Here is a 21,578-nt window from a genome sequence, read left to right as displayed (position 1 = left end):
CTTACACTTGGAAACTCACGTTCAAAGTGAAACAATCATTTAAAATTACCCATATCTCCCCCCCCCCCCCTCCTCTCTCTATTTTGCACTTGCTTTCCTTAATCACATTTCGTATATGTTAGTGTTGATATAATATCATTTCCTATTTTCCCATTAGTGATGATAATATACTAACAATTATATTATATTTAGAGTTAGTGGCATTAGTGGATCATTACCTCCATGATATTTATATGTTTTTCTTTAAATAATAACTAAAATTGAATTTAAGTGATTTTAAATTAAAAAACTATTACAGGCCAGCATAGACTCTCATAACTCGTTTTATATAATCAATTAGTACGGTGACTTACGACTTGATCGTTGCTCTATTGTGTAAATTGGTGCCCGCTCTAATAATCTTGTACAAAATTTGTTCTGAAAAAGATATTTTCGTTACGAAGAAAAAATTTTGGAAGTTGATTATGGACATTCGTTTACAATCAGTATTGGATTCTTGACTACAATATTAATGAATAAAAATTATTTTTTCTTGGGATCAAAGTATTAACATCAAACTTGGAATTCGCAACCATATAACAAAAACAGTATGAATTTGAACGAAGAATTCAAGAAAAAGTGAATTACCAAACCCACAATAGAAAATAATTAGAAAAACTAAGTAAATTACCAGAAGCGTTGAAAGTAAACAAAGTTAGAAAAGAAAGTAAAGAAAGTGACTGGGCCGGCTACTTTAAGAAAGCACCACATTCCCACATTACATGCAACATTTCAATTATTAGTTATAACTATATGTATTAAAATTTAATCATTAAAAGTTTCCATGCAGCCCAAGAGTACTTCTCCCCAACCTCAAAGTACAACCCCAATTTGTCCTCTTCCTTGTTTGGGGGCCTTTAAATACCACCCTCATGTCCCAAATGCAATCAACAATCTTCTTTCAAGATTTTCTAATAAGCTGAAAAGCTCTCCCCCACAACCAAACACTCCCCACAAATGGAGCAGAACTTGCCAGTAATAGCCAAGAAGTTCTGGCACATAGTCAAGGTAGTGTATTTCATGTTGAGGAAAGGTATATCAAAGGCCAAGCTCTTAGCCGATCTCAACATAGCCATGAAGCGCGGCAAGATCGCCGGAAAATCAGCCATGCACAACCTCATGTTCCACCACGACACAGCCGCCGCCTCCTCCAGCAACCAGTATTCCACCCACGTCGACGTCGACCCACAACTTGCCTACCCCGTCCCAGTCAATGAATACGAGTTCAGCTGCAGCAACAGCCCTGCTTTCCACCTCCCCTTCCACCTCAACAAGCGCAAACGCTCCCACAAGCCCGTGGACGGTGACTTGTTGGCGGCGGCATTGGAGGTGGTGAACAGCGCGGCGGCTTCGCCTGCGCTTCCGGGGTTCGGGCGGACGCCGATGGTGAGACAGCTGAGGATAACGGACTCGCCTTTCCCGTTGAGGGATGTTGAAGAAGACAGCCATGTGGATGAAGCTGCTGAGAAGTTCATCAAGAAGTTCTACAGGGATTTGAGGCAGCAAAATGCTGTGGCTTCTTGAATTTTCTTTTCATTTCTTTTCTTTTTTTATTTAGAAAAAAAAAGGAAATTGTGGAAGTATATTTTGTGTTTTGTGATTATAATTTTGTATTTTACTATATATGAAAAAAAATAAATTTAAAGGATAAACAATGATACAAAATCAAAGTTGTACTGTGCATTCCGCACACGTATGGATATATATATATATATATGTATATATATTCCATATAAATAGGAGTGTAGAAGTTTTTTAGAAGGATTTTTCCCTGGCATAATTAAGATACGTTTGTTTTTTATTACTTATTTTGCAATAGGGATGACAATTAAGTGGAAGAAAATTTTAATTCTAACTAGGTTTGGTCTAATTTAAATTAATTATATAATAAATGCGTTAAACTTGTGGTGTGATTGGTGCAAGTTCATGAAAAATGGCCAATAACACAACAAGTATATTATATTGTGACTGATTTTGTTTTCAATCAAGCTTGAATCGGGTTAAAATTTTCTTTTAGTTTAGAACCTCCTATAGGTTCTACCCAACCCTATTAGTTTTGAATTAAATTGGCTCGTATAAAATGGATAGAACTTAATTAAAATTTATTATGTCGTGGGTTGACGATGAATTTTATATGAGTTTGTAATAAGTTTTAAATGAGTCTAAACTCTAACCTATAGTTTGATCGTTTAACTTCGATTTTGATCTAGTTTTACTAGATATCGTTAATTATTTCCAAATTGTTTAAAGTTTTTGACCTTTTCATAATAGAACCAAATTTATCAAAAACAGGTTTGGAGCATCGAATGATTAATCTATTAACATCTTACAATACAATAGAAAAGGAGACACAGTTGAGTAAATGCATCACTTAACGTTGTTCAGCATTGACAACAAAATGCAGATACTACATCCCACAGACAACATTGTTCCTGGAATATAAGCAAAAACATGATAAGAAAAGCATACGAGTTGGTGCGACAAACATTGAACAAAACGAACGTTAATTCGTTGGCCATTCAGGTTCTGGCATCTATCGACCACAAAACTAAACAAACGACCAGTTCACGAACATGAAGCAGATGCAATGAGCGTTGTCGTCTTCGTTCATGACTTTCCAAGCTTCTGCTCTCTCGAAAGAAACTGGCCTGCCCATGCTTGACAGACAGATGCCGCCTTGAAGAGATCCAAAACCCTGTACGACATCAAAAGCCAACGTCTATTTTTGTAACGGTAGTATACCATTTAAGGTTAACAATTATAGTCGAGATATATCTTAATATTTGACACAGAACAAAATTTCAGAATTTTTATTTATACCTTCAGTTATTACAGCATATGTTCTTTTAACTGTCTGGATCGGATATCCTAGTTTATGTTAACAAATACTTGTGTTGATTGACTGACCTGATGCATTATCTGTGGAAACTCGGAGCAGAGGTTTTTGCGTCCATGGTCGTCGAATATCTTCTCCAGAGAGATATCTTGAAGTGCGACAAGGGTTGTCTCAAGCATGTCAAGACCAGCCTGGTTTGCAAATGTAAAAACCGGTAACGCCTGCAGTGGCATACAAGTCCCGTTTCGTGTCAGATTAGGTAAATGATGGTTGAAAAAGATGTGGTCGAGCAACATTACAGTGAAAGCTGAAAGGCAGTAATAGCTGAGATAAAACTACAAGATCTGGCGTAAAATTTGCAAGGCCGGCTGCCGAATTAATATAGAAAGTTATTCTCAAGCTTCTTGATTATCTGGCTCGTGTTTTCGTGCAAACAGGAAATTTGATATCTGGATAGTTACCTTCATGGAGCAGCACATAATGGCATCCGAGTGATGCCATAGAGCTTTAAGGATGGATTCACTCCCTTCACCGCTAGATTTGAGAAGCTCAACACCCATATAGCTCCTACAACAATAGAGAAACTTCCTTTAGCTAGAGTAACAGAACATACTGGTCAAGTTACACCTCGTAATTACACTAATTCACAACTTGTAATTACACTAATTCTCAGAGGGAGACGTTGATATGAAGTACCTATAACTACGGCAGATCCAACGAGCGAGGGTATGCGCTTCAGGAGTTCCAAGCGGTGATCGAAGCCCAGCATGAGGACCAAGGTGAGATGGGGAGAGAGCTAACGCGACCCTTTGAACTGATGAGATAATGCTACGTACATATTGTCGGGCCATGGATGCTACGTTATCTTGCATGTGGCTTTCGAAAGCGAACTGAAATGCTATTGTCATGACAGACCTTGAAGCACCATTGGTACTAGAAAGATCGTTAGACGGTTTATTGCCTGCTGTCCCGGTTTCAAGGGCAGAAGCGAGGTCCAGGGTTCGATTAGGACTTGAAGCTTCCTACACAATATTGCCGCTAAATCAGAAAATAGAAGAAGTCCAAAGAAATAAGTCCCAAGGGGATTCAAGAATTTCGAATAGGAATCAAACCATCGAATGATTAATCTATTATTAATCAATAGCAATATCCAGTTTTGTAGAAGTTGTAAAACACAAGAATAAAAACGAAAGTTGCATATGGAGACTAACTAACCTTGCCAGAATCGAGAGGAATGATGCGAAAACCAGAGGGCAGAAGAGGAGCATCGTCAGTAAAAGAGGCATCAATAGGGGCAAATATGAGTTCTGCACATGTGCCGACTGCATGTTCATCCATTCCACTACACAGCTGCCAAAATCCAAGAGATGAGCACAGAAGAGGACAAATTAAGGCGTAAAACAGCAAAATATCATCAATACTACTTTGGAACTCTGACCTCAGTTAAAATTTCTTCACAGAGCTATACATGTTTTACTATTCAATCAAGAAAGATTACAAAATTTACCTGCAAGAGTAACACATCCCTGGGCATCATTGCATCTTCAGGAGAATGGGCAACACCTTCGAGCTTAATTACCTCCAACAGCTATTAATAATCAAAGAATCCATAATATTTACATCACAAAGCAAGAAAACGCCCATACCATGTTAAACTATCAAAATTTTACCTTATATGAAATTTAAATAGACAAATAAATTCGGCCCCAAAAATGAGTTAAGAGCATATCTATGCACTTGCCTCTTCGTGCTCAACTGTCTGAGCCAACGGGAGTATAACTTGACCCCCAAAATTACCAACTCGGGGGCCTAAGAAATTACACGGACCAAATTTGACAGCAGCAGCTGAGTAGGCATCAATGTTGTTGTCTGCCCATTCCGATCTGTGTTCCCGCAAGAACCTGAGTAGTATTGCCGGAGGCACGTTCTGAACCCAAAAGTGAAGAGAAATTTGAATTTGAATTATAGCTAGAAGAGAATGAGAGTAACAAAATATAGATAAACAGATACTCATTCAAACATGAAGGAAACTGAAAATGCCGATTAACTGCCAAAAATGCCAATATTAGGGGACAATGGTAGATGTACAACACCGAATATTCAGAATCAATTGAGTTATTAATTGAAAGCATTATAGTAAAGCTCTTTAATGTGACAAAGCTATGCACGCTAAAGCAACGACAGGAGAATAGCCTGCATAGGGCAAAAGCACATACTTGACATCATATATTAAACATGAAAGAACAAAACACATGAAATCCTGGGTTAAAATTGATCGGAAAAAAAAAGGCACGTGGAGTTTGCTGACCTGTAAAAGCATAGATGCTTTGGCACACAAGATGCTATTGCATATGGAGTTATATCCACTTGCGAAAGAGATGTTTAAGCCCATCAATTTATCTGGATTTGAGTTCACAAGAATAGTAATATCGTCCATGCCATCATTACCAACCAACGACCACCCATCATCACTAAACCCATTAAGAGCCTCGTTGAATCCCCTGGAAAATGATCAAAAAGATTTTAAGCAATTAAGAATCCTGTAGGACTGAATAAAGATAGTAAAAGGAGGAGAGGTGTTGTACCGGCCCAACCGGTGGCTAAGTGCTCGCAGAGCTGCTGGTCTTCGGCCCCAGTTAGTCACACTAGACTGTGAAATGTCCTGAGCTATCTGTCTAAGTTGGCGAAGAGCCTGCATCAAGAGACAAAGAAGACAAAAAACAGATGGAAAAAGACATCACTAGGGGGAAAAAGCAACATCTGCTTTTCTGGAATCAAAGTGTTGTAGAGTGTGAAGAAAGTAGCACAAAATTATTACAGCCATTGTGACCCTTTGAGCAAGCACAGTTGAAGATTCATAGAGTGGGCGCAACACTTCGGGAACACTCCATGCCTGGTAATCAAAACCACAATAGCACGATGAAGTTGCAAACTAGCATACGCAACAGGAAACAATTCCCTATACCGAAAAAGTTCTGTTGTTTTTTAACTTTCAGCAAGCTATGGTAGAAGCTAATCACTTAGTAAAGGAATGGTGCCTGAAGCCGAGTTTGTCCATCTTCATCATTCAAACTAACTCCACATGGCATTCATCTTTAAATAAATTTATTTTTCTCTCAATCTTCTTATAATGATAGATTTATAAAGAATTAACTGCTCCATTAGGAGAAAGGAAGTTAAATGAACAAGGGGATCATGATGGAAATAGTATAGCACCGGAGATGGCAAATTTAATTTTACCTCCAAATTCATGTGATCTACAATGTGGATAATTGAGCCACCTCCGTCACAAGGTCTGATTAGGTAACCACTGGGCAACATCTCTGCTCTCACGAAGTTTTGCACAGGTGGCATGCTCGGACCATTTTGAGTATTGGTAAGTGATCTTTCACAGACCTGAATACAATTGCAGCACCAGTGGAATTTTTGCACAAAGTTGGTATAAAAACCAAGTTACAGAATTTAAAAATCACAAAACCATAGGAAATAAAGAAGATTAAGGTTGACGTACCACCAAACTGCCATCGTCCATAACAGAAGTATAGCGTAACAACCAAAAGTCACGACCTGGCGCCAAAGTCGTTGGCGCATACAGCTAAAATTTGAAAATCATAGCAGCTAATTAACGAATATACAAAATGAACTTAGCGAACATGAACTCTTAATAATAATACACATGTCTACCTGCATGTATAAAAGTTCTATGGTTCCACCATTGGCAGTCGGCAGCACATTTAGCACATCCACAGCTCGGCAATCGCGAAACCAAGAAGGCCGATCTTTCAGGATTTCTGCAACCTGAATGGACAGTATTGGCAAGCAGTTCTTTTTAACCCAAACTAAGATTATACAGACAGAACAAACTGAGAACACGGTCGTAGTGAACTCACTCTGGTGGGCTCTAGACCAACCAGGCCACAGGCTCTTGCTGCCACGCCAGAGCAACCATGAGAAATAGCAACGATTCCAATGGAATCCGGACCAGGCTAGTCAAAATTAACAAACAATTGGTGAAATGATAGATATAGTCATGTTGTCAACAAACAGAAGAGAACATAAATATCCGTCGTGCAATGCCGGTGTCCTACTTAACCCACAATTCAACATGGTCTTTCGAGCAATTTCTTTAGGCAAAAAATAGTAAACTTATGAAATAAAGTGTTAATTCTCAAATTCTTGAGTAACATTAAGTAGCCTAGTAACTTTTGCCTCTACAGTAAGTATACAATAAATAATACTAAAATAGTTTTGATTTCAAGGCAACACTTACCTTCATTCCAGGCATTTGGACCCACTCAACAGCAGTTCCAGTGGCCTTTGAAAGAAACTCTGCTAAAGTCTCCTCTGCAATGGACAAAAGCCTGGAAAAGTACAAAAAGCTTAACGGAAATCCATAAGCCACCCACAAACACACACCAAAAAGTGATTCAGTCACGATAACAACAAATATATCCTTCATTCCATCAAGAAAACAACTAGACAATCATAGCCCTACTACTCACCCTGCAGGACTGGCATCCCTTGGCGGAGGCTGAGGCGTTAAGTGGTGTTTTTGACCACTCGTCACCACTGATTCACAGCTTGTGTCTTTTGAAGCAAGTGGATTCTGCAACATAATACACAATTTAAAAACTCGAGATTATACTAAATTATGGGATTAAAACAACAAGTTTGTCAAAGTGAGAATGCTGAGACTAGTTCCAAGATTCTCACATTCGGAGTATGCTGGCGAAAGTAACTGTTCTCATACACCAATTGTGAGACCTGTTTCTGCAACCTATCATTCTCCTCCATCAAGAGCTTATTCATGGCTGTCAGCTTCCTGTTTACAGCTTGAAGTCTTGAAGCCTCTTTCCTCTGCTTCTCTCTGCATCTGTATTGTCCAAGAAAAGAGTAATTCAATCCTGTCTTTTTAACACAATAAAAACTCTTTGAAATAAAACAGAATATAGCTCAGCTGCTTAAAAATCTTAACCAATGCGTGAAAGAAAAACCTAACTGAAAGAGAACCAAACTCTACTACATAGCCCTTGACTTTAGCACTTTATGTTCCTCTGTAAGAACTATTGACTACATCCACCCAACCAATCAACTGTAATACTAAAAGAAAATACCTTCTGTTCTGGAACCAGACTTTGATCTGCTTAGGCTCAATGTTGGATAAAATGGGGCATTCACGAATCAGCTGCTGGCGACGCATGGAGCTCGGCTTAGGACACTCATGATACAGCCTCTCAAGGGCTTCAACCTGCTCAGGCGTGTAACGCACATATTTCCCATTATCCATGCTTGCAGCGGCTGCCGCAGCAGCTGCCTTGTTACCGTCTTTGCAAGACATTGCCATCTCCAAAATCACAACTTAACTAATCCAAGAAACCAAACAGTCACTTCCCCACCACCCAAATCCCCAATTGAACTCCTCTTATTTTACTTCACAAAGCTCAAAAACTTGTGGAGGCTATTAGCAAGAATCCATTTTTCTTGACAGAAGACAAAAGTTCTAAATCCTCAGGCATAATCCCATAAAAAAACAAACATTTGCGGATTTCTGATTCTTTAGGTTGAGAACACTGAACATACGGAATTTGATTGATCACGGAAAGCAAGAAATTTTTATGCGTTATGGACAACAGATTGCTGAAATGAGACGGTGACTAATTTCCCCTGCACCAAACACAAGAAAACAAAGCCCCAAGAATCACACCCCCCACTAAGACAAAATGAAGAAAGAAAAACACTTTCTTTTCACATCGTTTCCCACATCCACACAAACGTGCCTCCAATCCCACCAATTTTCCTTCATAATAACTAATTCAAGAACTCACAACAGATAATTAGTTAAGCAAAGATCAAAGCTTTGAGTCTCACTGTCTGAATCCAAGCAGAATAAGCAAACCCCACAAAACATTTCGTACCCGCTCCCAAGATTCTTCTTCCACTTCTCTAAAAACCAAAACTTTCTTCAATCAATGGAAGCTCCTCCTGCATGCCCACATACATAGGTATGCATCATATCATTATACATTCATAAACCTCAGGAAAAGAAAAAAAAATGGATCTGGGGTTAAGAAATGAAAGCTGAAAAGGAGTTGTTGGTAAAGAAAACAGTAAGGGAAAGAGGGAAGCGCCCAGATAATGCTTGGTGGAGCCTTTTCTATTCTGATTGGCTAATGTCTTTTGGATGAATTTTTTTCTTATTTCAGTGTGGTTTATTCATTGGCTCCTTTGCTTTTTCCCTTCTCTTTCTGTGTGTATATCCGTGGCTTAAGATACTCTCTCTGATACTGTGCTGTGCAGGCAGACTGGATTTGGAATATTTCATGAATGGACTCTTGTCCAGACAATATTGTCCTCTGCATGGGGTCAGCAACCACAAAATTCTACCCTCAAAGTTCACTATATTTGCAATCTGCTTTAAAGAATTGCCCTTTCTTTGGATACAAAGATTGAACCATTAATTCAAGTACAAAAACAATGACTTCAAGCATATTTCAAATGTAAAACTTGTCCAAGTACGTTAGTATAATCAACAAGAAAAAATGACCCTTTAGCATTAACATTATGTTACTCTTATTACATAACTCACTTCTGAATTTTTCAGTTTTATTCATATCGTTTCAATTACAACGTAAATATTTGGACCAAAAAAAAAAGGTTAGAACTTTTAGCAATGTAGACATATTATTAACATCCCAAGTCTTTTCCAAGATTGCTGGTATAGTTCTGATATATATGAACCTAGTGGAAAAATCAAGAATAGAGGGAATGGCAAGAGTGTAAATTGGTGGAATGAGAGTGGCATGGAGGTAATACGGGAATGAGAATCAGAGGATAGAGAAAAGAGAGGCATGGGAGGATTTGCGTGGGGGTGGGGGTGAGGGGTAGGGAGGTGGCAGCAGAGGACACCATGATGAGGGCTTTGCATGCGCCTCCTCGATTGTATTTCTACTCTTTTTCTATTGCTTCCCCGCTCACTCAAATTTATTGCTCGCATTTATTTTAACGGATAAATTATAATCAATTTTTTTATAAATATTTTTATTATTTGAAATTTATAAAAAAAATTAAAATTATTAATTATCTAATAAATATTTTTACAAATAAATTATCAAGATGGAGTATTTATTACGATCATTGATTTTAAAAATTATTTATAATTACAATAAATCTCGTTAAGCCCATTATAATTTACCCTATTCTAAGTGCTCTAAAGTAGATTCATACTTTTAAAAGTTGATAGAGCATGATTAATATTATATAGGAAAAAGTATATTATTAATATCCCTTAATTATGCACAATTTACAGGAAATTATTACAAGCATTTAAATCATTACAATGAGTATGATAAAATAGTGATTAACCAAAATATTATTAATAAAATTTGAATGATAATTTGATCAGCATCAAATATTAAGTATTGAATAACAGTTCCTTCAAACTAACAAATTTAATTTAGATTGAATTTGGAACTAATACAGAATGGGCTCTGGACAAGATTCGAGAGTTACATATGTTAAGAATATGCAAGTCCTCAAGGTCGCTAGTTCGAACTTGAGGTTGCATCGCTCTCTCACTAGGTCATCACTTGCTACCTTATGGTTTGTTTTTGTCATTTTCTGTACAGTTTAGCTATTTTGTCATTTTCTGTAATTTGTTAGGATTTTCGATTATTTCATAGATTTGGTTAATTAGCAGTATGTTAGTTAGATTCCTTCTTGTTGTATTTATACAAGTTTCTCATTGTATTCTCTTGAAGATGAATGAATACTAGTTTTCCTCCATGTTGTTCTTGAGAATGGAGATACTATATTTCCTTTTTACTTGGTCATCTTTACAACATACAATCAACTAGACTCCAAAAAATTCAAACTCTTTCGAGTACCCAAGAAATTAGACTTGAACTCCATTTCCTAATATTATTTATCAAATTAAAATAATTTATGAAATGATAAATTAAGATTCCTTTGCTTTTGTAAAAAAAAAAAAAGAAAGAAAGAAACTATATTTCTTATGATTAAATTTTATAACCTTATCTTTAAATATTTTTACTTACCCTAAATATCTTAAAGACAACATTTTAAATATATATATATATTTATAACACCAACCAAACATCCAAATGATCTATATTAGCTTTCATGACATGTCCAATATTTCACAATTTAAAATAAATGATAAAAATTTTATATAAATAAACACATCATATTTAAAAATAATAATTTAAATATTAAAAAATTAATACAATGATGTCATAAAGCCATCGTTTATTTAAATAGCAATCCTTGTGAGGTATGTGGGCACAGTAACCAAATGATATAAGCCCATACGAAATCAATTTGGTGCAGTGTAGGAGTGTTGATGAGTCAAATGTATGGTATGTACACTGAATGCGGCACATAACATGATCACATACATGACATAAGACAATGGAATAGAAACGACATGACACATTGAAAAGTGATGTTGTGAGAGTGAAATATATGTATGGGTGGTGGATGGATGGTGATAGGTGTTGACATCTATCATCTCTCTCATCATATCATACCTTGCACTCCAATTGTCTATATTTTTCAACCCTGTTGGTTGGCTGGCAATGTTACATCATGCAATATGTATGTTCACATGTGCCAAAACACCTTAAATAAGTAAAATTTGTTGTTTTTTTTTTTCAACTATTAAATATAGTATTACTAATGGGTTTTTTTTTTATGTACACAAATATTCATTTTAATAATTTAGGTGGAATTGATTTTGATTCGATTATTAACTCATTTGTAGTAACAAATTTATAACGCACTTTAGTGATTTTAATTCACTTCACATTTCTAATGAGCTCATCCTTTGGATAGTAGTTATAATTCAAACCAGATATTTTACTGCAGTAGGTTGAATCGACTCAAACACCAGCTCATTTGCAGTAGCAAACTTGTAATTTACTAGAGTAGTTGTGGTTCATTTCACATCTTTAATGAGCTCACCATCTGGGTAACAGTTATGACTCAAATTATACATTTCACTATAATATGTTGAAAGCAACTCGAACACCAGCTCATTTGCAGTAGCAGACCCATGCCTTACTTTGTTAATTTTGATTTACTTCGCATCTCTAACGAACTTACTGTTTGAATAGTAATTGTGACTCAAATCATATATTTCACAACAATGAGGAATCTTTACAAGAACTCATCCTCTGCACAATAATTATAACTCAAAATTGCTTATTTATATATTTAAAAAAAAGAATTAAGTAATTGTTAAGTATTATATTAAGAGAAACACCAAGATTAAGATTGATCTACAGAGACATTTTAACTGAAATTAAGTTTTGATAGATTTAATTAATTAGATGATAAATACTACCCCTTTATTAATGAAAATGAGCGATTTATCCCCATGTGAAAAAATAAAACAATAATTTATTGCCTTGTGTTATCAGTAATAGAACAATTTACCTCCCTGACGCGTTTCGTGAATGACACGCTTCTTTTCTTCTATTAATTTTATTTTTTTAATTTAAAATTTTAAATAATATTTATATTCTTATTTAATAACCACTGGATCTTGATCAATCTACAATTCGAATTTAATTAATAAATCAACAATGTAGATTTTATGTGTTCAAATAAACGGTTTAAATTTATATTTATAAATTAATATTATAAACTATATATTTATATATAATTAAATTTGAATATATTATATTTATACTTTTAAATAAAAGCTATTTATATACACATATATAAAATAATATTTTTATAGATAAAAATTATGAATAGATGTACATGGGACGAGTGTAATGCACTGTTAGATCTAGAGGGTTTTTTTACTCTATTTATGATAATATAGGAAAATAAATTATTATTTTGTTTTTTACTAAAAAATAAGTTGCTTATTTCTATTAACACATGAGGGATAAATCGCATTTTTCCCTATACAAAAGTGATAAATCAATGAACTTTTGGGTCAATGCAGAAGTCTAAGAATATTGGAGAATTTATTGCATTGAAAAAAAGCGGTTTGCTAGATTTGGAGCGTAGGCTTAAAATGGATGAATCCAAACCTAGGACCTAACCTAGTATAATTATTATTAAATTAATAAAAAATAAGAAATTGTAATGATTTCCATAGACCATAACGCTGACAATTGTTGTGAAATAAATTCCCCTTCCCTACCCATCACGTCCACTCATCTACTATTCAATTTTGGGAAATAAAGATAGTCAACAAATAAATTATTTCTAGTATTTAATATTAAAATTTGCACCAATAAGTTTAAGGCAGAAGATTTGAACCCAATCAAATATATATATGTATTTTTTTTATTTAATATGAATTTATTATAATAAGAGTTTATTTAATTTAGTATAAATTCATTCATCAAATTAATTTATTAATATTAATATAATTGTATAATCATGGTTTTTGTTAAAGAAAAAAAAAATAGCTTGACTTACCCCAATAAGCAAAATGTCATGTCCAATTTAAGTAGGCATGTCAATCCACAAAATACTTTTACATTTAAGACTATGCTAATCTAATTAAAATTCAATAAATGAATATTTAATTCAAAATTCCAACCCCGACTTGGCACTGCATCATAGTAAATATGTACTTGATAACTCGTAGCTTTTTTTGAATTGTGAATGATTTACTTGACAAGCTTGAAAACAAATATGACGGAATGCCAATGAAAGTATTCATTGATAAATTTCAAGAAATATTTAAACACGTGAAAATTATTGAGAAATTGGTCGATTATTATAAAAATTTTCTTCATCAAGAGATAATCGATTATGTATATTATCCTAATTTAAGAATATCAATCATGTTAATACTGATGACGTGTTTTATCCCTGGTCTAGAATTAATGGTGTATTTAGACTTGAAAATGACTCATAGTGAATAATAATACTGTATTCTTATTGATATTGGTAGGTAATTGCAACATTAGAAATTTTGAAGTCGTGGTTTGGGCAAGCTCTTCAACTTCCTAAGTTGAAATTCTTTCTGTTATATTTTTGTGGCCCAAGTTTTAGAGACTCACTTATCCAGTTCACTCGGATGGCCCATTATACGACCCACGACATGTTCGACCCGATCCGGACTACTCCACCACTTAATCGGTCTCCAGCTTCCATGGGAGTCTTCCTTAGCCAACGAAATGGCTTAAGGAAGGACTCTATTACTGTCCTTATCCAGTGTAGCTTCATCCCTTTATAAGGGCCTCTTCATCCTCGGTCGAGAGACATCCCAAATACAAACTGCTTTCTTCTACTCTCCAAAGTTTTTTGTGAATTTGAGTGATTAAGGTCTCTGTGACCAAGAAAGAGAGATCTGTGTGATCGAGAGATAGAACCTGTCGTGGTGTTTCGAGTAGTAGTGCAACTGTGAATCGGGTTGTGGGCGCGGGACTTTTGTGACCGTGTACCATTTTATGTGTTCAAAGAATTTGATTTGAATTTGAGCTTCATTGATACTGCAGTATTCCTTTCATTTGATTTGTTCATATCTTATTATTTTTGATACCATTATAATTTCTGTAATTATTTTGGTCTATTACGGAGTTTCATACTCCATATTCGTTTGTAAAAGTTGGATAGGTATTTCTGCTATCCACCCAACAGTGGTATCAGAGCCACGGGTACTATGATCTTGAAGACTCACGGTAACATCTAATCCCACCCTCTCATTTTTCGCGTTTTATTTGCTACTGAAATTGCTGCTTTTGGGTATTGAATTACTGCTGTTTTTGGGGGCTGAAATTGCTGTTTTTGGTGCGAAATTACTGCTAAAATATTGTTGTTTTGACTGCATTTTTGGCCAACAATTGTTTTTGGGTTGCTGAAAATTGCTATTTTCGTTGCATTTGACCAACAATAATTGTTGTCTTAGTTGTTGTTTTGTTCACTACTACTTGGTCGAAAAATCTTTGGGAAATTTCTAAAAATTTTCTGTGGTTTAAGCCATTTTTCGAGCCTCTCATGGAGTCTATTATTCTACATCTGTTTGTGTTTATGTGCAATATTTTTCGAAAAACAATATCCTCTGATTAAGTGCTCATCTTCTGAAAATATTTTGTTTGAAAAATCAGTTTTAATCCTCTCAAAATACTGCTGCATTTTTGTTGAAAATTCAGTGATATATTATTGTTATTGGCCTATTCCCTATCTCCCCATCAAAACACTCACTTGGCTGAACCCTTGATGTTGCGGGTATCTAGTTGAGCTTAACCGGGATCCTTCTTAATTTCTGTGATTGTCACTTATTTTTCTAATATGTTTGGATATATCTTGCAACTTTTTGATGGGAAATCCGATTTTTCAATTTGGCAACAAAAGATGAAGGCATTTTGATTCAGCAAAAAGTTTTCAAAGCTATAGATGGTAGATATACGGAAAACATTTCTGAAGAAAAACAACTTGAAAATGATGAATACGCCTACTCTTCTATTATTCTTAATCTGTCAGATAATGTTTTAAGAAAAGTAGGGAAACAAAATTCTGCGAAAGAATTATGAAAAAATTAGAAGAGCTTTATACTAAAACTTCCCTGCCGAGTAAACTGTTCATACGTGAAAAATCTTTTAGATACAAACTTGATTTGTCTAAGAACATTGATGAGAATTTGGATGATTTCACTAAACTTGTTCAAGACATAAAGTTGACTAGTGATAAAAATATTGATGAGTATTCTCCTGTTGTACTTTTGAATGCTATACCTGATACTTATTCTGATGTGAAAGCTGCTACTAAATACGATAGAGATAGCGTGAACATTGACACTGTTGTGAATGGGCTAAAAAGCAAAGAGATTGACCTAAAAACGAATAGACCTAGCAACAACCAACATGAGGTTAATTCTGTTAAAGAAAAATCAAGATATAGAAATTCCTTTCATAAAAGACATAGCAAAGAAAGGAATAAAAAATAGAATAGTTCCGAGTCCAGTGATAACGAAGAAGAAGCTAGGGAAGAAAGAAATAGGAGATGCTACAATTGTGGAAAAAAGGGTCATTTTATAAAAGATTGTAAAAGACCAAAACGATTTAATAAAAAGAAAGAAACAAACTTAGTGATTGAAGAAGAAGAATTAATAGTTTATTGATTTTGTATCAATTCATAATTCTTGTGATTGCTTTGTGCAATTTTCCCTTGTGAATATAGTAAGACTTTGTATCTTGAGCCTAAGTGGCTAAGTGTTTTAAATTGAGCCTATGTGGATGTTCAATTTTGCCTATGTGGCTATGTAATTGCTTTAGTGGCCGTATGTGAATGCCTAAGTTGCCCGTTGAGTTCTTTGTGTGCCTTGGTGGCGTGAATTTGTCTAAGTGGCTAATTGAGCCTTAGTGGGTGTTTGATTTTACCTTGGTGGCTACGGGTTTATAGCCTAACTATTTGCTTGGTGATTGCTGTGTGCAATAGTTAATTATATTGTGTGCTATGCTCTGTGCTTTAGATATTCTGTTACTAACATCTTTATTTTGCAGGTACATTGGAGCGGGCTCCTAGGCAGTGATGAGAAAACCAGATCCTAACTCCAGACCCTGTTCCTCTAAAGGACTTGGTCCAAGGTGGAGTATGTTATATTTTTGTGGCCCAAGTTTTAGAAATCCACTTACCCAGTTCACTCGGACAACCCACTATCCGATCCACTATCCGTTCGACCCGATCCGAAATCCTCCACCACTTAATCGGTCTCCAGCTTCCATGGGAGTCTTCCTTAGCCAATGAAATGGCTTAAGGAAGGACTCTATTGCTGTCCTTATCTAGTGTAGCTTCATCCCTTTATAAGGGCCTCTTCATCCTCGATCGAGAGACATCCCAAATACAAACTGCTTTCTTCTACTCTCCAAAGTTCTTTATGAATCTGAGTGATTAAGGTCTCTGTGACCAAGAAAGAGAGAGATATGTGCGATCGAGAGATAGAACCTGTCGTGGTGTTTCGAGTAGTAGTGCAACCATGAATCGAGTTGTGGGTGTGGGACTTTTGTGACCGTGTACCCTTTTATGTGTTCAAATGATCTGGCTTGAATTTGAGTCTAATTGATACTACAGAATTCCTTTCGTTTGATTTGTTCATATCTTATTATTTTTGTAACCATTATAATTTCTGTAATTATTTTTGCCTATTAAAAAGTTTCGTACTCCATACTCATTTGTAAAAGTTGAATAGATATTTTTGCTGTCCACCCAACACTTTCACATTTTCTAATGATGGATTTCAGATTTTGTACCTCGTCCAAAATCAAGAAATGCAATAAATTTCTAACTTTTTTTTTAAAGTACAAAATTACCATTGTGTAATAAGTCAGATTGAATATCTATTGCTACACTAAAAGTTATAGCTGTAATTGATACAACACGAAATGGAGCGGAAACAATAAAAATTGAATAATAAAAAACAACACATCTTCAATATTTTGAAAACTCGAATCGGAAGTGAAATATTTTATAGTTAAATGACTCATTTAACAGAGTCAGTAATTGTTTAGAGAAAAAATCTTATTTTAAGTAAAACAAGTTTAGAAACGGATTAAAATTCGAAATATCTCATAAACTCATGAAACTCAGTTAACAATATTTTTAAGGGAAAAAAAAAATCAAGCCTAAAAGATAATAATAAGAAATATGAAAATTAACTGACATCAACAGAAAAATAGAAAAATCTAAAGAAATGCCTGATTGGTGGTCTAAACATTGGAATTTTGTGATGAACGATGACTAGGGGTTGGATTATTCTTTCGAATAAGATCTAAATGACAGGTAGATCGTCGTATAACTTCTTCGATAGTTTGAAGTTTCATAATCAAGCCATACAATTACGACACTATACATTTGACTTCCATCTATCCAACTGCTTTTAAAATGTATTCGTCTGTTGTTCTGCATTGCAAAATAAGTAAATTTATTTATTTCATAATAAGGTACAATTACAATTTTTAATTTGATCAGACAAAGCTGGAAGTGTAAGATCTCACTGTTGGCCAGAAAATCCATCCTCCCTCAAATAATCCATGGAGGAGGTATTCACACTATTTAGCTATTTTGGGAAGTGGTTTTCATTTACCATCTTGTTCGAAATTCCATTGGGTAGAATTAAATCTAACAACTCTGTGGAGCGTATTTTAGTAATTTCACTTTAACATCTTAATACCTCCTCTGATCATTGTTGGTTATTAAGATTGATTGTCGGAATCATGCTTTACTTTAACAGTAATGTGATTCATGATAATGATGTAATTAGTGCTAGTTTAAAATCTTCCCATATATATATATATATATAACTATAGAATTTAGGGTTTTACATTTTGTACAATGAGAAGAACACTTTTTGGATTTGAGTTCTATGGGTCGGTCCAGGCCCAGTTAGATATTGTCTGAAGGCCCAATACTCTATTGAAAATGTACTTCTTGTGTATAATGAGCCTAGCGGCCCCAGTCCATTACCGATTGCTTTTATCTTGTAATAGGCCCAACAAATAGAAACTATTACGGTTAGACTTGTATTACGGCGTCGTTTTGACAAATTTCCCACTTGTATAAAGGGGAAATGTCGCGACATTTCAGTGAAAGCATTTCAATAGGAGCTCTTGTTGTTCTCAGGTCAGCCTTTTTTCGCCCTTTTCTCTACGAAATTAATTGCACTTGTTTTTGGGTAATTAGTGCAATATACTGTTTTAATAATTGAATCATGTTTTCTCGTCGATTTCATCTTCTGCTGATCGATTCATTTGATGTGAGTTTCTTGTTACTCAGTAATTGAAGTACTCGTTAATGGGATCAACGGCTTCTGCTCTTTTTGAATTATATGTTCTATTGTGCGGGATTTCTTTTTTGGGTGGGTGGGGCGGTGAATTTGTTTCGGATTCGTATAGTCGTTGATGGTCTTTTATTCCTTTTCTGTGGCTTAATTGCACAGTCTTTTGTTGGTTTTGTGCGATTCGAAGTGGGAAGTGTGTGTTTATAGAGGACAAATGTAGGGAGCAGCTTTAGATTTTGTGAATGCTGAGGTCATAGGATTCAAGAAGAAGAGGGGAAAAGATGAACGATGCTGATAGGGTTTTAACTGATCATGTTTCTCTGTAACCTCATTCTGGTAGCATGGTGCGATGAGGAAAGACGAAAGGGAAAGTGCCTGTTGAGGATTGGATAAGAGCTATCATTGAAATTCTTCTATTTCTTGTTTTGAATATATTGAACATTAGAAGGAAATCAAGGAAATGGTATACATATCTTCCTTCAATCTCCTTTGTGTTTCCTCACAATCAGATATGAGGGAAGTTTTCTTTCTGGCACTTTCATTTAGACAATTTCTAAATGAATGCGCAATGAAAATGACAATCATTTTAAGTTGTAATGCGTAACATCTTTCCGGTGCACTATTTACTTTGGAGCGTCTCATTGTGGATGGTAGAGTTGATATCCTCTGGTTCCTCTTCGTTTCTCTGTTTGAGTGTTTGACTGTTGTAATTAATTATTTTAGATGTATGGAACTCTTGGAAAGTTTCCTTTTCAGTGGTGATTATGTCATTATGTTGAATCTCAATCTTTTCGACGTCTTGGCTGTCATTATGTGGTTGCAGGATGCTTGTTATTGCTTTCAAATGAAATTCTTTTGTATGTTTTTTATTGCATCTAATATATAAATTGTATTTTTAATCTCTAGTTTGCTTGGCAGATATGCATCTCTGCTTGTCTGTCAGTTCCACCTTTTATACATTGCAAAATTGTATAAATAAATATGACCTTTTATTTCCGTACTATATCTATTCCTTGATCAAATATGAAGTATATTATGTAAGAACCTTTTGCCCACTGCTCAATAATTAAATTGGATTTGTACTGTGGTCTTTGTCACCCCACTTCCGTTCCTTTTGCTTTTTAGTCACTGGCAAGGGGTGGGGTTATCCTTTTTGCTTTATTTTTTTGCTTGCTGAGGATTAGGTTTGTAATGATGAATTGAACTGGTTCATGTCTGTTGAAAATGTTGGCAGCAGGGGACTGGAGCCCTCTCAGTCTTTTGGGAGCTAAAGAGGCAAAAACTATTTAATTTGGAGCAAAATTGAAACTTGTGATTTGTATTGTTTGGAAACCAAACATGCCTGGGCAAAAGATCGAGACTGGTCACCAAGATGTTGTTCATGATGTGGCAATGGATTATTATGGTAAACGTCTTGCTACAGCTTCATCAGACAATACCATTAAAATAATTGGAGTTAGCAACTCAGGATCTCAGCATCTGGCTACTTTAACCGGTCATCAAGGACCCGTGTGGCAAGTTGCATGGGCACATCCCAAGTTCGGGTCACTCCTTGCTTCCTGTTCTTATGATGGAAAGGTTGTAATCTGGAAGGAAGGCAATCAAAATGAATGGACCCAAGCTCATGTTTTTGATGATCATAAGGCATCTGTGAATTCTATTTCTTGGGCTCCTCACGAGCTTGGCCTTTGTCTTGCATGTGGATCCTCAGATGGGAACATCTCAGTCTTCATGGCAAGAGCTGATGGTGGATGGGACAAATCACGAATCGACCAGGCTCATCCAATTGGTGTTACCTCCGTCTCATGGGCTCCATCAACAGCTCCTGGTGCCCTTGTAGGTTCTGGTCTCCTCGATCCTGTTCAGAAGCTAGCATCCGGTGGCTGTGATAATACAGTGAAAGTGTGGAAATTTGATAATGGCACTTGGAGATTGGATTGCTTCCCTGCTCTAAGCATGCATACTGACTGGGTGAGGGATGTTGCCTGGGCGCCAAACTTGGGACTTCCAAAGTCGACTATTGCAAGTGCTTCTCAAGATGGGAAAGTAATAATATGGACTGCCGTGAAGGAAGGGGATCAGTGGGATGGTAAAGTTTTAAAGGATTTTGGAGCTCCAGTTTGGAGGGTGTCATGGTCGCTTACTGGAAACATACTTGCTGTGGCTGATGGGAAAAACAATGTAACACTGTGGAAAGAAGCAGTGGATGGAGAATGGCAGCAGGTGACAACAGTTGAACCATAAAAGTAGTGGATCTTTATATGCTTTTGACAAACACCCAACCTCTTTCACTTGTTCTCCTATGGTTTTAGTCACATAGATTGTTCTCCCCTCGGACTGACTATGGTGGAAGAATTTAACTTGAAGTAACCTTTTATCCGTGTCATCGATTATAGTAATGGTATCTTTGGACATAATTGTTTAATATTGTTGGTGCACTTTTTTTCCGCTAAAATTTTCATACCTAAAACGTGGCTGCCAGGCTCGTCTATTTATTGTCCTGAAGATTTGCGCTTGATGTTCAAGAAGCTGGGGGACTTCTTTGTAGTTGAATACATTCACATTCTTATCTTACCTTCAGTTTTCTATCCATTTTGAAAAAAAAAATAGGTCTGGTAACTTTTCCAGCCTCAATTTTCATTCATGGGCATAGTATCTTTGTTTGATTATTGGAGTATGTACTTTTTGTTTCTGACCACGAAACAGGAGTTTTATGGTCGGTACCTTCCCTTCATTGTTTGAATGAAATCCATATTATCTGACTCTTGACTCTTACTGATCTTCTGAAATGATTGTCAGTAAAGACTTTTAACCGACAGCCGTTGCCGTAAATTCCGAGTATTGCTAACCTTAACAACTTTTCATGTTGTACTCTTTGTCGGTTAAAATCAATAGTAAATAGTTGATTCAGTCCTCAGTGCGCTTCTGTTCATGTCAACTAGA

General features: G+C 35.6%; 3 protein-coding genes across 4 annotated transcripts; 2 read left to right on the top strand and 1 right to left on the bottom strand.

The window, feature by feature from the left end:
- Nucleotides 1-922: 922 nt before the first annotated feature.
- Nucleotides 923-1,803, top strand: LOC105157832 (uncharacterized). Its single transcript, XM_011074329.3, has one exon. The coding sequence runs from the start codon at nucleotides 997-999 to the stop codon at nucleotides 1,561-1,563; it is 567 nt and encodes a 188-aa protein (XP_011072631.1). The 5' UTR covers nucleotides 923-996; the 3' UTR covers nucleotides 1,564-1,803.
- A 590-nt stretch (nucleotides 1,804-2,393) lies between these two features.
- Nucleotides 2,394-9,149, bottom strand: ATHB-15 (Homeobox-leucine zipper family protein / lipid-binding START domain-containing protein). Its single transcript, XM_011074120.3, has 18 exons — nucleotides 7,990-9,149; nucleotides 7,589-7,748; nucleotides 7,378-7,481; nucleotides 7,146-7,236; nucleotides 6,766-6,861; nucleotides 6,560-6,673; nucleotides 6,387-6,470; nucleotides 6,116-6,271; nucleotides 5,694-5,768; nucleotides 5,461-5,567; nucleotides 5,184-5,376; nucleotides 4,617-4,802; nucleotides 4,383-4,463; nucleotides 4,091-4,225; nucleotides 3,572-3,897; nucleotides 3,337-3,442; nucleotides 2,947-3,096; nucleotides 2,394-2,734 (listed from the first exon to the last, which is right to left on the bottom strand). The coding sequence occupies exons 1-18, from the start codon at nucleotides 8,217-8,219 to the stop codon at nucleotides 2,588-2,590; spliced, it is 2,541 nt and encodes an 846-aa protein (XP_011072422.2). The 5' UTR covers nucleotides 8,220-9,149; the 3' UTR covers nucleotides 2,394-2,587.
- A 9,273-nt stretch (nucleotides 9,150-18,422) lies between these two features.
- On the top strand, nucleotides 18,423-21,060 carry LOC105157677 (protein transport protein SEC13 homolog B). 2 transcript variants are annotated; one of them, XM_011074118.3, is made up of 2 exons: nucleotides 18,423-18,478; nucleotides 19,873-21,060. In XM_011074118.3, the coding sequence occupies exon 2, from the start codon at nucleotides 19,974-19,976 to the stop codon at nucleotides 20,877-20,879; it is 906 nt and encodes a 301-aa protein (XP_011072420.1). In that variant the 5' UTR covers nucleotides 18,423-18,478; nucleotides 19,873-19,973; the 3' UTR covers nucleotides 20,880-21,060. The 2 variants fall into 2 exon arrangements, with proteins under 2 accessions (XP_011072420.1, XP_011072421.1); XM_011074119.3 differs by having other exon boundaries at nucleotides 18,443-18,478; nucleotides 19,870-21,060.
- The last annotated feature ends 518 nt before the right edge of the window (nucleotides 21,061-21,578 follow it).

The sequence above is a fragment of the Sesamum indicum genome, linkage group LG3 (genome assembly GCF_026168435.1).
Source record: "Sesamum indicum cultivar Baizhima isolate 11 linkage group LG3, ASM2616843v1, whole genome shotgun sequence".
NCBI lineage: Eukaryota > Viridiplantae > Streptophyta > Magnoliopsida > Lamiales > Pedaliaceae > Sesamum > Sesamum indicum.
Note: the sequence above shows the minus strand (reverse complement) of the source record. Positions and strands in the feature narration are given on the sequence as shown.

What these genes read in the sequence shown, in the direction of transcription:
- LOC105157832 (XM_011074329.3), top strand. Translation starts at nt 997, where the DNA reads ATGGAGCAGAACTTGCCAGTAATAGCCAAGAAGTTCTGGCACATAGTC.
- ATHB-15 (XM_011074120.3), bottom strand. Translation starts at nt 8,219, where the DNA reads ATGGCAATGTCTTGCAAAGACGGTAACAAGGCAGCTGCTGCGGCAGCC. An exon ending in GTCTGGTTCCAGAACAGAAG is followed by an intron (nt 7,749 to 7,989) that starts GTATTTTCTTTT and finishes TGGACAATACAG; the next exon opens with ATGCAGAGAGAAGCAGAGGA. An exon ending in AAGCATCTATGCTTTTACAG is followed by an intron (nt 4,803 to 5,183) that starts GTCAGCAAACTC and finishes TTTTGGGTTCAG; the next exon opens with AACGTGCCTCCGGCAATACT.
- LOC105157677 (XM_011074118.3), top strand. Translation starts at nt 19,974, where the DNA reads ATGCCTGGGCAAAAGATCGAGACTGGTCACCAAGATGTTGTTCATGAT.